General features: G+C 48.6%; 1 protein-coding gene across 12 annotated transcripts; it reads right to left on the minus strand.

Moving 5' to 3' along the window:
• Positions 1 to 760: 760 nt before the first annotated feature.
• CPLANE2 (ciliogenesis and planar polarity effector complex subunit 2) lies at positions 761 to 8,209 on the minus strand. 12 transcript variants are annotated; one of them, XM_061601655.1, is made up of 6 exons: positions 8,128 to 8,209; positions 6,199 to 6,352; positions 5,750 to 5,902; positions 3,077 to 3,201; positions 2,336 to 2,472; positions 761 to 1,498 (listed from the first exon to the last, which is right to left on the minus strand). In XM_061601655.1, exons 1-6 carry the CDS (start codon positions 8,143 to 8,145, stop codon positions 1,234 to 1,236), a joined length of 852 nt encoding a protein of 283 aa, XP_061457639.1. In that variant the 5' UTR covers positions 8,146 to 8,209; the 3' UTR covers positions 761 to 1,233. The 12 variants fall into 12 exon arrangements, with proteins under 12 accessions (XP_061457639.1, XP_061457638.1, XP_061457647.1 ...); XM_061601654.1 differs by having other exon boundaries at positions 6,199 to 6,355; positions 8,128 to 8,206; XM_061601663.1 differs by having other exon boundaries at positions 6,199 to 6,324; positions 8,128 to 8,205.
• Positions 8,210 to 12,945: the final 4,736 nt, after the last annotated feature.

Below are 12,945 nucleotides of genomic sequence, written 5' to 3' on the forward strand. Positions count from 1 at the left end.
CCCCCCCCCCTCAGCCAATACACACATAACATGGGCACAAGAATGGACCACCTTGCAGGACTGCTGTGAAGGCAAATGTTTGATGTTGGAACAAGAGAATGTCAAGGGAAGGGGCTGCTGACACTATGGATTGCAACCCCATCCACAGGCCTGGGACTGCAGGCACCAGCTCACCCTTGCCATGTAGGAAGGGGCTTTAAAAGATCTACTGGATTGAGCTCTCCTTGGGGATTCAGTGGTAAGGCAGTGGTGGGCTGGGATCTTCACTGCTGTGGCAGTTCTGCTTGTTTCCAGCCACTGAGAGCCTCAAAATGAATACTGATTATTAAAAAGGGAGGACACAGAAGCAGCTTGCAAACATGCACGGCTTGCTGAGCTGATGGGAGGATACTCAGCAGCCGTGACAGGGAAACATGTGGCCAACAGTGGCTGGCCCCTTCCCCCAACAGCTGGCATTTAAGGCCCTCCTCCCCATGTTCCATTGCCATCTGTTGCCTGCAGTTTGGGGAAGAATCGCAGAAGAAAAGTCTGCATTCCAGTTGAACATCATCTCTAGACCGGCAGAGTGATTCCCCCCCCCAAATATAATTCCTTGGCCGAGAACAGATCTATGAAGAGAAGAAACAGGGCCCAGATAAAGGAGGGGGGCTGTCTGCATCACAGCAGGACCCCCAACTGGATTGTGGGGAGGGGGAATGTTGCTGTTAGCATAACGGTTATGCATGGCACTGGGATGCTTATAGTACACACACAGGAGCTCTCCACATTAAAGGCATTTATTAACATTTGTCAGCATGAAAGCAGTGCCCATACAGAGAAGGTGGCTGGAGCTCAGGCATCCACTCCCTGCGGGCACAATCCGACTCCAACACAGCACTTTTCACTGGTGGGGAAGGGCGGAAACAGACCCTGCTTACCCCCCAAGTCTAATCTATGAAAACTGGGCACTGGCTCTAGCAGTAAGGATGTTGTGGGCCTCAGGAAGATGAGGAGTCTCTCAGAGGGCCACCCAGCCTCGAGAGTTGCCTTTTGAACGAAGCGGTCTGCTGTCTCCTCTAAGCGGCCACGTTGCACTTCCCTCACGCGATCACCATGGCAGTGCTGGCTTTGGCCTAGCAGTCCTCCAGACTCAGATTTGGCAGAAGCCCTTTTACTGAAAGGCCTCGAGCACCACCCAATGGCTCCTCTGAGGGAGAAAAAACCAGTGGCACAGGGCCACTGCCAGGAGTTTCTTCAGGGATCCGGCTCTTCCAGGGCCCCGGCAATCATTGATGGAGTGGCAAGGCCTGCCACCAGTTGGTCCTGCCGCCAGAGATGCTCTGCCAGCCCGTTCAGGAGGTGGGCCATGTCCCAGAGGCCAACACGGCCGTCTAGGGTCTGCCCGTCGGCCATCCGTGGCGCGTTGACGCTCTTTGCCTGCAAGACAGGCAAGCCCCAGGTGTGGCGGAAGATGGCCACGTCTTGGTCTGTGACGTCGGTGTGGGCAAACTGGTCAAATCTGGAGGGAGTCAGTCAAGGAGGGCGATCACCAGGCACGGAGCCCCCTGACAGGAGGGGTGGGAGCAACCTCAAGGCCAAACCGGGCCTAGCAAATCTCTTTTCCCATGGACCATGGAAGACAAAGGCACAGCCACTATTCCTTTTAGACCCTGCCCAGGGGACCAAGCTCCACGTGACAATAAACATGCCTTTTAAGAAGCGTGATTAAACTGACAGTTTTTATTCTGATGAAAAAGCAGCCAAATCCAGAACTTCCTCCTGGGTCCAGGTTACTCTTCACCCCAGCTGCTGTCTCTCCTGCTAAGAATTCCTCCCCTGCCCCCAAACAATCTGGATCAGGGCCATGCGGTGGCCTTTTCTTCAAAATGAAGGTGGCCCGCTTAAGTCTGCTTTTAATTAAGTGCATTGATCATCACACGGAGTTTGACCCTGATCCCTGCTTAAAGGAGGATTCCGGGTTTCGGGTATTTGTTAGCTTTACTTTACTTTGCTGTTTAATTTATTTTGGTTTTAATTTTTTATTCCTATCCCACTTTTCTATTTCAATAATAATCACAGCAGCTTACAAGAGTAGTGAGAGAGAACCCCCCCCCCTCGTCCCCCAAGAGGATCCAGAAAAGAACAAAGTGCCCCTTGGTTCTTGACAGTTCTCATTTCCGAAACCACAAATTGTGCTCAAAGATCCATTTTCTCTGTCTCTCCCTCTTAGAAAAGAGATTCTAAGGGGTAAAATGCCTCTGAGTGTGTGCAGAGTGTGTCCCTCGTCAAGCACCTTAAAACAAACCATGAGCTTTTGTGATAAGAGTGTCCATACATCAAGAATCTGTAAGGATACTTGGTGCCAACTACCATTTTGATGGCATTCTTGACTCCATCAGCTACACGAGAGATTTGATGTGGCAGGTCATCGAAGGATGCACGGTCCGTGAAGGAGAAAAGGAGCAGGAAACCATCCACTTTCTCTGTGCAAGCCTGTGAGGGAGGGGCAGCAGCGACAAGAGATGAGGGTAGGAACAGAAAGCAGCCTCGTTTTATTTTTATCTTATTTCATGAATTTACATCCTGCCTTTCAGCAATATTTTCTCACAAGGCAACAAAAATACATTAAGCAAACATATAAACCACAATATAGAAGTACACACATTTTAAATTTTAAATCAATGACATTAATAAAATAGCCAGCATGTTAAGATCAGCAAAACCTCAAAATCACAATATAATTAAAACTGAGATTAAAATCTTTCAGAAAAAGCAGCAGGGAAAAAAGCATGCAGGGCACGGCCTGCCTGGTCTCACTTGGAAGAGAGTTCCACAGTTATGGGGTCACCCCCCCCCAGCCTAATTGCTCTCACAGGAGGGGGTGCACAAGCGGGGCATCAGAAGCAGATCTCAAAGTGCGGGCAGTCTGGGACGAATGAAGGTGGCTATTCGAGTAACCTGGTCCCAAACTATTTTTAAACAAATACTTTTCAACTGTTCAAGTGCACAATTATCTGTCCATGGATGTTACTCCAAACGTTGGTGCAGCCCTGGCTCTATGAAGATTTCTCCAGTCTCCCTCTGCAGGGCCACTCACTGGTAGGATGTGATCAAACTTCTTGAGGACGGCTTCACCACAGTCCCAGAAGCTAAATTTGAAGAAGAGGGCTTTGCCGCTCTCTCTTAGCTTTGCCGGCCAGTACACAGTTGTTGTCTGTATCCCTGCAACACAACAGCTAGAATGGAATCACGGATGCCTCGATTTTCAGATTGAAACAGAGCAATTTTATTTTATTTATTTATTCCGCTCTGGGCAACTTACAACCAAACACAAGTACATTTCATAAAAACATAATCAAAATCCGACTTCCGGGAAGGGTGACTTCGCTTGTGCCTGCTTTTGGGACGGGCTCCCGCCTCAAAAGAAGCTTATTCAGATATAAATCAGTCAGAACATTTTTTTTTTGACTGATGAAATTTCTCCCGGGCAGGGAGAAACGTAGAGATCAACCTCAAAAGCCTGTTTTTGTTGGGAGGACTGGATTTCATTAATTTATGAGATAAGGTCCAGCCAACAATGCCGGACGGACTTTCGAACAAGCTCTATCTGATTAATGCGATACGTTTATCTTTTCTTTAAAGAGAGAACGGACTAACAGGCAAGCACCCTTCTTTCTATTATTTTTTTTACTTGGTTTAAATTGTTGCAGCAAAAGGAGATTTGTCAGATTGATCGGCTTTGGACAACTTCTGGGTGAGCTATAACTCTTCTCTGTTATTCACGAAATTAACAGCTTATCTCTGTTTCTGTCGCAAAAAGCTGTCCTGGAAGTACATTCTAAAGATATAAACAGAAGAGGGATTTGTATTCCTGATTTCTATTCCGAGGAATATTATATTGTCTGGGACTATTCTCTTTTTGGTCTATTTTATTTTGACGAATCTGCTTCTTCACGACGCCACTAACTGTTTTGATGCTGGGAACTAAATTTGTTTTGCATTCTTGAACATAGAGAGATAAGGCAGGTTGCTCTGTTTATACTGTGATGTCATCAAGCCTGGAATATTAACCCAATTGTTGCTGAAATAAGAAGTGGTTCTTCTTTATTTTTGTTTTGCTTTGTTTTCGTGGTTTTAAAAATGGCAATCAAGAAAGTGGCTGAGAATCTGGAAGTAACTATGTTTCAGAAAATAATGGATGAGATTGAGATAACGAAACAAACCCTGCGACAGGGTAGTAAGGAGCTGAAAATTGAACTGAGCAAAATGACGCAGGAGCTTAAAGAAATAGGGGATCCTGTGAGAGAGGAGAATGAGATCAGAGATGAGAAAAGAAAAAATAAAGGGAAGATACAAGCCCTGGAGATTGGAACAAATGTGGAATTGGAAAAAGATCTGGAGTTTATGGATTTTAGAAATAAAATCTACTGTTTGGAATTTAACGTTATCTCTGAAGAAATTAATGAAGATATTAGAGATAAAGTTATCAATGGCTTGGATAATCTTCTGGACTGGAATGATGTGATGGAGCTTGATATAGAGAAAATCTATGGAATTAACTGCAGCCATGTGACAATGGAAAAACTCTTAAGAGATGAGCCAGTGCATTTTGTAAAAAAGAAGAACACAGATATGACTTTACAACAGTATTTCAGCAACTTATTCAGAATGGATGGCAAGAAAATATTTGGGATAGAGGAAATTCCCATCAGACTCTTATTATATGACTATGGCTACAACAGCAAGATTATTATGGAATACTGATAATGGAAGATTGGACACTGAAATTACTGGACTTAACAGGACTATTGAAGATGGAAGATGGAACTAATAGGGATAATGGAATAATGGCTATTGAAATTATTGGACCTAACAGATTCTGATGAGATGGATTAATCGAAATGTTTATTTGGACTATGGTTATGACAATAAGATTATTATAATTATTAACGAGATGGATTAATTGACATGTTTATTTGGAGAAAAATTGATAGATATATTTCTTAAAGAATTGAAACCTCTCTTTGACTTTTTGTGGAAAGAATAAAGTAATGTTTATGAGATTTGATGATTAATTAAGATAACTACTGGAGGAAAGTGATTTTATAATATGATTTAAGAGACAGGATTGTTATATATTGTAGACCTATAACTGATTTGATATGTGACAAATGGGAAGTCAACATTTTATTTTTTTTTGTTTAATCATTTTTGTTTTGTTTTGTTTTTTGTCTTTGAATGTTTTATGATTTTGTTTTCTATGTTTTATGAAAATTTGAATAAAAATTATTGTAAAAAAAAAAACCAATCAAAATCCTAAAAAATAGAAATTAAAAATTAAAAGCTTAAACATTTAAACCCCCCAAGAACTGCAAGCCTACAGTCCTCATGATGCCAGAGATACAGTTGGAATCATGAAGTTCAATGGAAAGCAATTGCTCTGTTTGTCCCAATGGACAAAGGACAGAAAAGAGCGATCATATTGGAACAGCTTAAATTCGCACAGGAGTGTGCAACTTTCTGAATTTCAGAGAAAGTCTCATTAGGCAAAAGCATCTGATGAAGAGTTTTGTGAAACCCAGAAGCCCGCATGGTGTGGCCCAGTTTAACATATCATTTTACCTAATACAGTATTCTTAAAAAAGCATATTAATGAACAATGAAGCATTTTCCTGACCCTTTTAATTTACTAAGCACATTACTTCATTTCAGATTTCCTCACTGTGCCCCTGTGAGAGTTATTTCCATGTAACAGATTGGAGAAACGCACCTGTCGTCTCATGGTGGACCAGCGGCACCTCCAGACCAGCCAATTTAGCCACGAGGGCTGTCTTGCCCACGCCACTCTTCCCTGACACAAAGACCTTGTAGCCTGCAACATCAGCAGTCAAATGCAGGGGCAGCCCCGGCCTCTCGATCAACCCTGTGAAGGACCAGGAAGCCCCATTAGTTAAACAGGTGGTTTAGCATCAAGAACCAGCAGCCCTCAACCCAAGGAGGAAACCCAGCGTTGCTGCAGGGCTCAGCTCACAAAATGTGAAAGCTATAATAATGGCAATAATGTCAAAGTGCCTCTGAGCACATGCAGAGTGCCGTCTCCTTGCAACTGAATGGTGGCGATCACTGTCTTGTGCCAGAGAGTTCCATACAGTTTGGGAGCTGAAAGGTTCCTATTCCCCACCCCCGTAGCTTAAACCTGGGGGCAGGGGTGTTCCTCACCAAAGAGTCTGCGCTTGTTGCGATGCAAAAGTGTGTCAAAGTATTCCTTGCCCTCTTGGGTCTTGTGCCAATCAGAGACAACAGCTGATCCCGGGGGAATGATCATATCTGCCTTCCTTGGTGCTGCTGCAAAAGGAGATGAAGCAAGTGAAGGCTGCTGGGATAAAGAAGAGAGGCTGAGCATCATCGTCATCATCATTACACTCCCTTCACCCAAAGGTCCCAGAGCAGCTTTCAACAATTTTAAAATACAGCATTAAAAACAATTAAAAACAATCTAAAATCAAAAAAGAGGGTGTGTCCTGAAATATATGTGGGATTGAACTCGACAGAAGGACAGGCAGAAAAGCAAAGTGCCAAGTGGAACATGTGCATGAGGTGCAACATGATCCCAGAACACGTCCAAGGAGTACATGTAGAAGAAGGGGCCGAAAGCTCGAGTGGCTCTCCCTCCAGCCTGTCTTTTGCCTACCATTCCCCAACAACCTAGCAATGGAAGTACACTCTGCACATGCTCAGAGGCACCCCTTCCCCCTTATTCCTTACTGGACGAGGCCTCAGAAAGGAATCCCCTGCAGCCAAGAGGAACAGGGCCGCCCAGCCGTCTCATTACGCAAAGCGATGCTGGACCCTTTACTTTTTTGGGAGCAGGGTCCCTATGTCTTCAGCATACTATGAGACAATCAGCATGAAAGGGGAATGTGTTAGCCAACAGGAAGAGTATTGTAACATGCCTTCTTGTCCTTTCCTGCTGATTGGAGCCAATTAGAGTGAAAGGAGGCGAGTCGGCCACCAAGAAGACTCTTCTTAGCAGCTTACACTCTCCCCTTTCATGCTGATTGGCTCCCAGAGATGTCTGTTATTGTGGGAGAAGGCATTAACAAGGATTCCATTCTCAACCCAGCAACAAAATAAGGTGTGTGTGTGGGGCTGTAACTAACATGAAGGGGCCCTGCCTCTCTGAATTTGCCACTATGCTACTACCCTAGGCTGGCAGAGAGGAGGAGGAGCCACTTTCCAGAGCCTGGCGGGGCTGCAAGGAGAGGGCGGCTTTTCCCAGCCCTGCAGCGTAGTCTCCAGAGATCCCCAGTCCCCTCCTCCGTTACGGATGACCTCAGGCGCTGCAATCCTGCCTCCTGCAGGCGCATCCGGCAACAGATCCTCTCTCCAAAGGCGCCTTCAGCTCCCGCCTGGCGCTGCCCCTTGGAGGAGGCGTCCCGCTCACTCCCCGCTTGCGTCTGGCGTCAGCACGTAAAGGAAGCGCCGGGCTCCTCCCCTTCGCCAGCCAATTCTCCCCCAAAGAGTTATAGTGTTAGTGATTGAAAAGGGAGTCTTATTCCGAGGGCGCGAAGAAGAGAGTGGGGCGAAATCCCAGATTGCAAGGCCTGCTTGTGGCTGCGCCCCGGAGGGCTCGTCCCAGCTCGTCCCCGGGGGGAGCGGCGAGGACAGGAGGAGGAGGGAGCGCTGCCCTTCTCCTGCCCCGCCCCTTCCTATTTTATCCTGGCAACAACCCTGCGAGGCAGGTCAGGCGGGGGTTGGTGAGCTTCCAGGCTGAGTGGAGATCTGAGCCCTAGTCCGACACACACACGCACCCTTCAGATGCCGCTGGGCTGCAGGTCCCCCTTCGCCCCGACCATTGGCCGTGCTGGTCACGGGCTGATTGGGAGATGGAGTCCAGCTGCGGCCTCCTGTAGGCCGGCGATACGGGGACAGAACTGAGTGCATTTACTCTGCTATTTGCATTGGCGGGGCCGATTTTAAAAAAGGTTTTAGCAAACAAAGTCAAATGTTTCACGTTAAAATAGGAGCAGATGTTTCGGGCCTCCTTTGCGGTGGTGCTGGCTTTTTTTGTGGGGGGAAGGGACCTGATCCAGAATTAAGTGGTAAAATCCTGTATTTCCCAACTTCTCTGGGCGCCTCTAAACTTACCCCGGTTTCCCCAATCATGTGAACCAAGAAATGGCCTCTCCTTTTACAATGCCAAAATGGTTGTCTCTTCACTTTTCTAATATCTAGTCCCCCCGCCCGTCTTCAGCAGCGCATGCGCAAGAGAGCCCTCGCTCGGGAGTTTGTTTCGTTCCCTTAAATGATCGGAGTTGCACGTGAGGGAGCGCAGTGTTCCAGGGGCTCTTAGACCCTTTACTTTTTTGGGAGCAGGGTCCCTATGTTTCCAGCATCCTACAAGCCAATAAGCATGTAAGAGGAATGTGTTAGTCCCTGAGAAGAGTCTTCTAATATGCTTCCTTGTCCTTTGCTGCTAATTGGAGCCAATCAGAGTGAAAGGAGGCGAGTCAGCCCTGAGAAGACTCTTTTCAGTAGCTAATACTCTCCCCTTTCATGCTGATTGGCTCCTAGGGATGTCTGCTGTTGTGGGAGAAGGCTACAACTCAGTAGTCGAAAAGGGGTGTGTGTGGCTGTGACTATCATGAAGGGAGCCTGACCTTCTCAATTTGCTACACTACAGGTGGGGGAAGGAGGGTTGGCCGAAGTGCCATCCCCTCGGGCCTGCCCAGAGGAGGACGACGACCGCCAGCACCACCTGGCATGCTTCCCATGATGATGTGCAAAGGGCTTTCCCACCACAGCAGAACAAAGGTTTTTATTTTTTTAACAGACTGGAGAAGTACTTCTGAGAATGCACAGAATGCCTTTCCTTTCTGACAGGAAGCAGCATTCGGGGTGGGGTGGACAAGCACCACTGTTAGGTCCGAGGACAGTTTGCCACTGGGCATGTCCAGAATCCCTTTTCCTTTCAGAGAGTAAATTTATTTATTAAATTTATATCCCACCCTTCTTCCCGGAAAGAGGCCAGAGCAGCAAACAAAAACACTAAAAACATATTTGAAACACCTCACAAAATAAACCTTAAAAAATCTGTTTTTCAAAAAAAAATCTAAAAACCATTTTAATGCAGATGCAAACTGGGATATATTTCTGTATCTACTCGTGCATAAAATTAGTACAGGGTCCTTTTACCTATGAGAATGTGCAGCCTGTCCTCCCTCCCTGATAGGAAGCAACTTTAAAAAGCCACCCCCCAAACCAACTGAAGGTTAATTTGTGGTTGAACATGTGCAGAGTATTCCCTTCCATCTGCTTCATTTGTACAAGTGCCTGTTGACACAGAAGGTGGCAAGGTGGCCAAAACGTTGAGCACATGACCCAGGCAGGCAGAGAGGCCTTTGACCTGGCCTGCTGTTCCTGCCGGTGGGCAGAGGCAGAGACTGCACAGGTGAGGTGGCGCTGCCCCAGGAGGCCTTTTGGAGACACCACCAGGAGGGAGCAAACTTTGCCTCTTCCAGGCCTTTGCAGAGCTTTGCTGGGTGATTTAGGAAGCTGCACATCTCCCTCTCCCTCTCCCCCCCCCCCGATTTCAGAACCAGAAGTGAGCCCTGGGCTGTTTTGCTTCCGTGGCCCTGTCAAGTGGCACTTTTATGATGTCAAGGTCACTTGAGCAGGTACATCAGGGCAGGGGGCATGTGTGGCCCTTCAGTGGTGCTGCTGGACTACAGCTCCCATCATCATCCCTGACCATTGGCCATGCTGGCTGTTGGGGCTGATGGGAATTGGAGTCCAACAACACCTGGAAGATCAAAGAATCCTCACCACAGAGGTAAATGATTCTAGAAGGATCACTGAATTTGTATTCTTATTTTAAACATTTTTTTGGGGGGAGAGAACATAGAGGCAGACTCGCTCACTGAGGAAGGGGGGGAATGAGGGTGTCTTGCCCAAGTCCCCCCAAATAAAGCCCTGGAGCTGACACAGCTGCTGTCCACAGGTGAGCCCCCAGGGACATGCCTTGGCAGGGGATGCGGTGGCTTATTGGCACTCCTATAAAGAACACACGTCAGAGCAGCAAGTTGGTTTTACATTTTCCTTTTTATTTGTTAAATTGCTAAAAATTCTTCAGGTAGTGGGGTGACATTAACCAAAGAAAAAATGAAATTTACACAGCTCTTTTCTTTTGAACATCAAGGACATTCATTTTCCATTCCTACACTTGGATGAGCTGAAAACGACTAAAGTGTGTGTGTGGGTTGGAGTCCAACTTGAGCACACCAGAGTCACTTTTTGAGCAAGGGGGGGGGGACCTCACTCATAGCGCCAGCTTCCGGACAGGTCGTGATGTGGCTTCTGCTTGTGGGGAGGGGGAGCCGAGAGGGCCTTTCTGCCATTCCTAACTCAGTCAACAAGGTGTGTGCATGTGCAGGGGGGCTTAAATGTGCCACCAACGTAGGCCATGCCTCCTCCAGCAACCGCAAGGGGGTGCAGGGGGCACAGGTGGGGCCCCCTGCCATTTCCTAGCCTTCTTCAATCCCCATCTCACAGATGGAAACCCTACAAATGATAGCAGTGTGGCAGTTGCCATGCCCAGGCAGAGCAAATGCTACACAAAACGGTGCTGGAAGTGGATGGGCTGCCTGACAGGAAGCCATTGTGGATCTGTGCGTGGTGCGGACACTCAGGAACGTGTGTTGTGCTTTGTAGTTTCCCGCAGTGTGCATTTCAAGCCCATGGGGGTGAGAGCATCACGCGTGCAGGTCCTGTGCCTCACCTATTGCTGTAGGATTGAGGGGGAACACTTGCCCCCCAGATGTCGTTTGACCCATCAGCCCCCTCTGGCCAGCAGGGCCAGTGGTCACAGATGATGATGATGGAGCCCCCCAACTTCTGCAGGGGCTCCTGCTGTGAGGATTTGCTAGTAGTTGCCTTTTCCCCCCTTACTTCAAGTAGATACAAAATGAAAAGGCTTCTCTTGAGCACTCTGTCCCAGATGCGGAAGAGGTAACTTTTTTGGGGGTGGGGTTAGGATAGTCTCAACACTCGGTTAGAGAAAAATATTGCCAGTTTGAGGGGGCACGCTCTTACCTAAAGCACTTTGCTGGATTATGCAGGACAAGGTAGAAACAGACACAAGGGCCCTCCATGCTTGCTCTCCCCCTGCCCCAATTAGTCAGGCCAGAGGCAGAGACCCAGGAAATAGCAGCAAAGGGGCTAAACTGTTCTTTGCATTTCCTGGGGCTTGAAAGCCCCCCCCACACACGAGAGGATTAAGCAGGAAGCAGAGCTTCAGTCAGACAGGTCAACTTGGCTTATCTGTAACGCTCTGCAGGGCGAGGGGGATGCTCCTGAGAGGCAAAGGAGGATCTGGTGGAGGGTGGAAAGAGAGCTTGCAATAGTTTCTTTCTTTTAAGCTTCTGATCCTAGAAACGAGGAAAATGAACCAGCTTCAGCATCCAGCAAGGCAAAATGTTTGCCCTGAGCAGCCCTTTGGCAACCTGGCGCCCTTCAGAAGTTGCTGGACATTGACTCCCAGCAGGCCTGGCCAGCAGGTGCTCCTGGCTGCGGCTGATGGGAGGTGTCATTCGGAAACCTCTGGAGGGCGGCAGAGGATGCCTAGAGCATGGCAGGACTGTTATCGGTGGAAACCCTTAAGAGAAGCCACGGCATGGCATTGCTGGTGATGGCGGGAAGAGAAGAGTGTGCATGCATGTGTGTCACATGTGCACAGAGGGGTTTTTACAAGGACAGCATCATCAGAGACTATCGAAGGAGAGTCCACCTTCAGGCTACGTGTGTGTGTTTTAGGGAAGAGGTGGTCAAGGCAGGCTACCAAGTTTGCAAAGTGTCAACACTTTCTTGCCATCATTCCACTACTCTTGATGCTCAAGACCTTCTGTTCAACCGGCAGCCCACAAAGCTCCCCCTCCCCCAGGGCCTGCCCCCCCTTTTGCCTTGTTGAAATGGCTGCGGTCCCCTCCCCCCTTTTCCTGATGACATGTGCAACAGCTGACAGGCCAGCATTGCCCCACACGGCTCCACAGGCCACTGCTAAATCCTGGGCTGTTGCTGCAGTGCGGACCCTCCCACTGCTTCCCCCCACAAAAAGGAAGCCACTGGGCCCCCTGGCTGGCTGTTGAGGAATAAGGGCAGAGCGCTGAGCCAGAGGTCCTCACTTATGGAGGACCAGAGAGCACCTTTGCAAATTGCATTCGGAAAGCAAGCGCGTTCCCATTTGGGGGGTAACTGGTCTGTGGCAGAAAGAGGCAGCTTTTTTTACAGTGGGGGGAGTGAGCAGGGGAGCTTGCAGCTTGAGCCATTGAGTCCTGGTCTTACTCCCAGCTCAAGAGTGGTTTGCAAAGTAATCCCCGCTCCCCCAAGTCAACAAGCTCTTGCAAGCCCTACCTGACGGCACGAGTTGTGCCCTCTGTTGCCACCCCCATCATGCCCAAGGCTTGCCTGGAGGGATCCTGTGGCACCGTAACAACTGGCACTTATTGCGGCAGAAACACTGGTAGGCCAGAGTCCATTCCGTCAGAGGAAAGCTGGCCCCGGCCCACAAAAACTTCATCCACACAGTAAGTCTCTCGGGCTTTAAGGCACCACCAGAATTTGTGCTGGCCCTGCACAATTTGGCTCTACCTGCCTCCCTCTAGGAGAGGCCCAGACAGAATTACGGTAGCCAGACCTTGATTGAGCCAACTTCCTGGGAGAGAGTGGGCAAAAGGAACTTGAGGGGGGCAAAGCAGCCTGCGGATGGGTTCCAAGTGCTGCTCCGGCCCCACAGCATGCACCAGAGTTGCCACCCATGGGCTCTGTGCCCCCCAGTCCCTTGGCATCACTCAGCTCCCAGTGGCCACAGGCAGTCAAGCCAGCTGCACTGCATCCAAGGGCTCCCTCCCCCGGGGCCCCCCTTGCTGGCCCTCGGGGCTCCTGGTGGGAAACTGGAGGGGGAAGCGCATG

This window comes from Rhineura floridana, chromosome 18 (genome assembly GCF_030035675.1).
Source record: "Rhineura floridana isolate rRhiFlo1 chromosome 18, rRhiFlo1.hap2, whole genome shotgun sequence".
Classification (NCBI taxonomy): domain Eukaryota; kingdom Metazoa; phylum Chordata; class Lepidosauria; order Squamata; family Rhineuridae; genus Rhineura; species Rhineura floridana.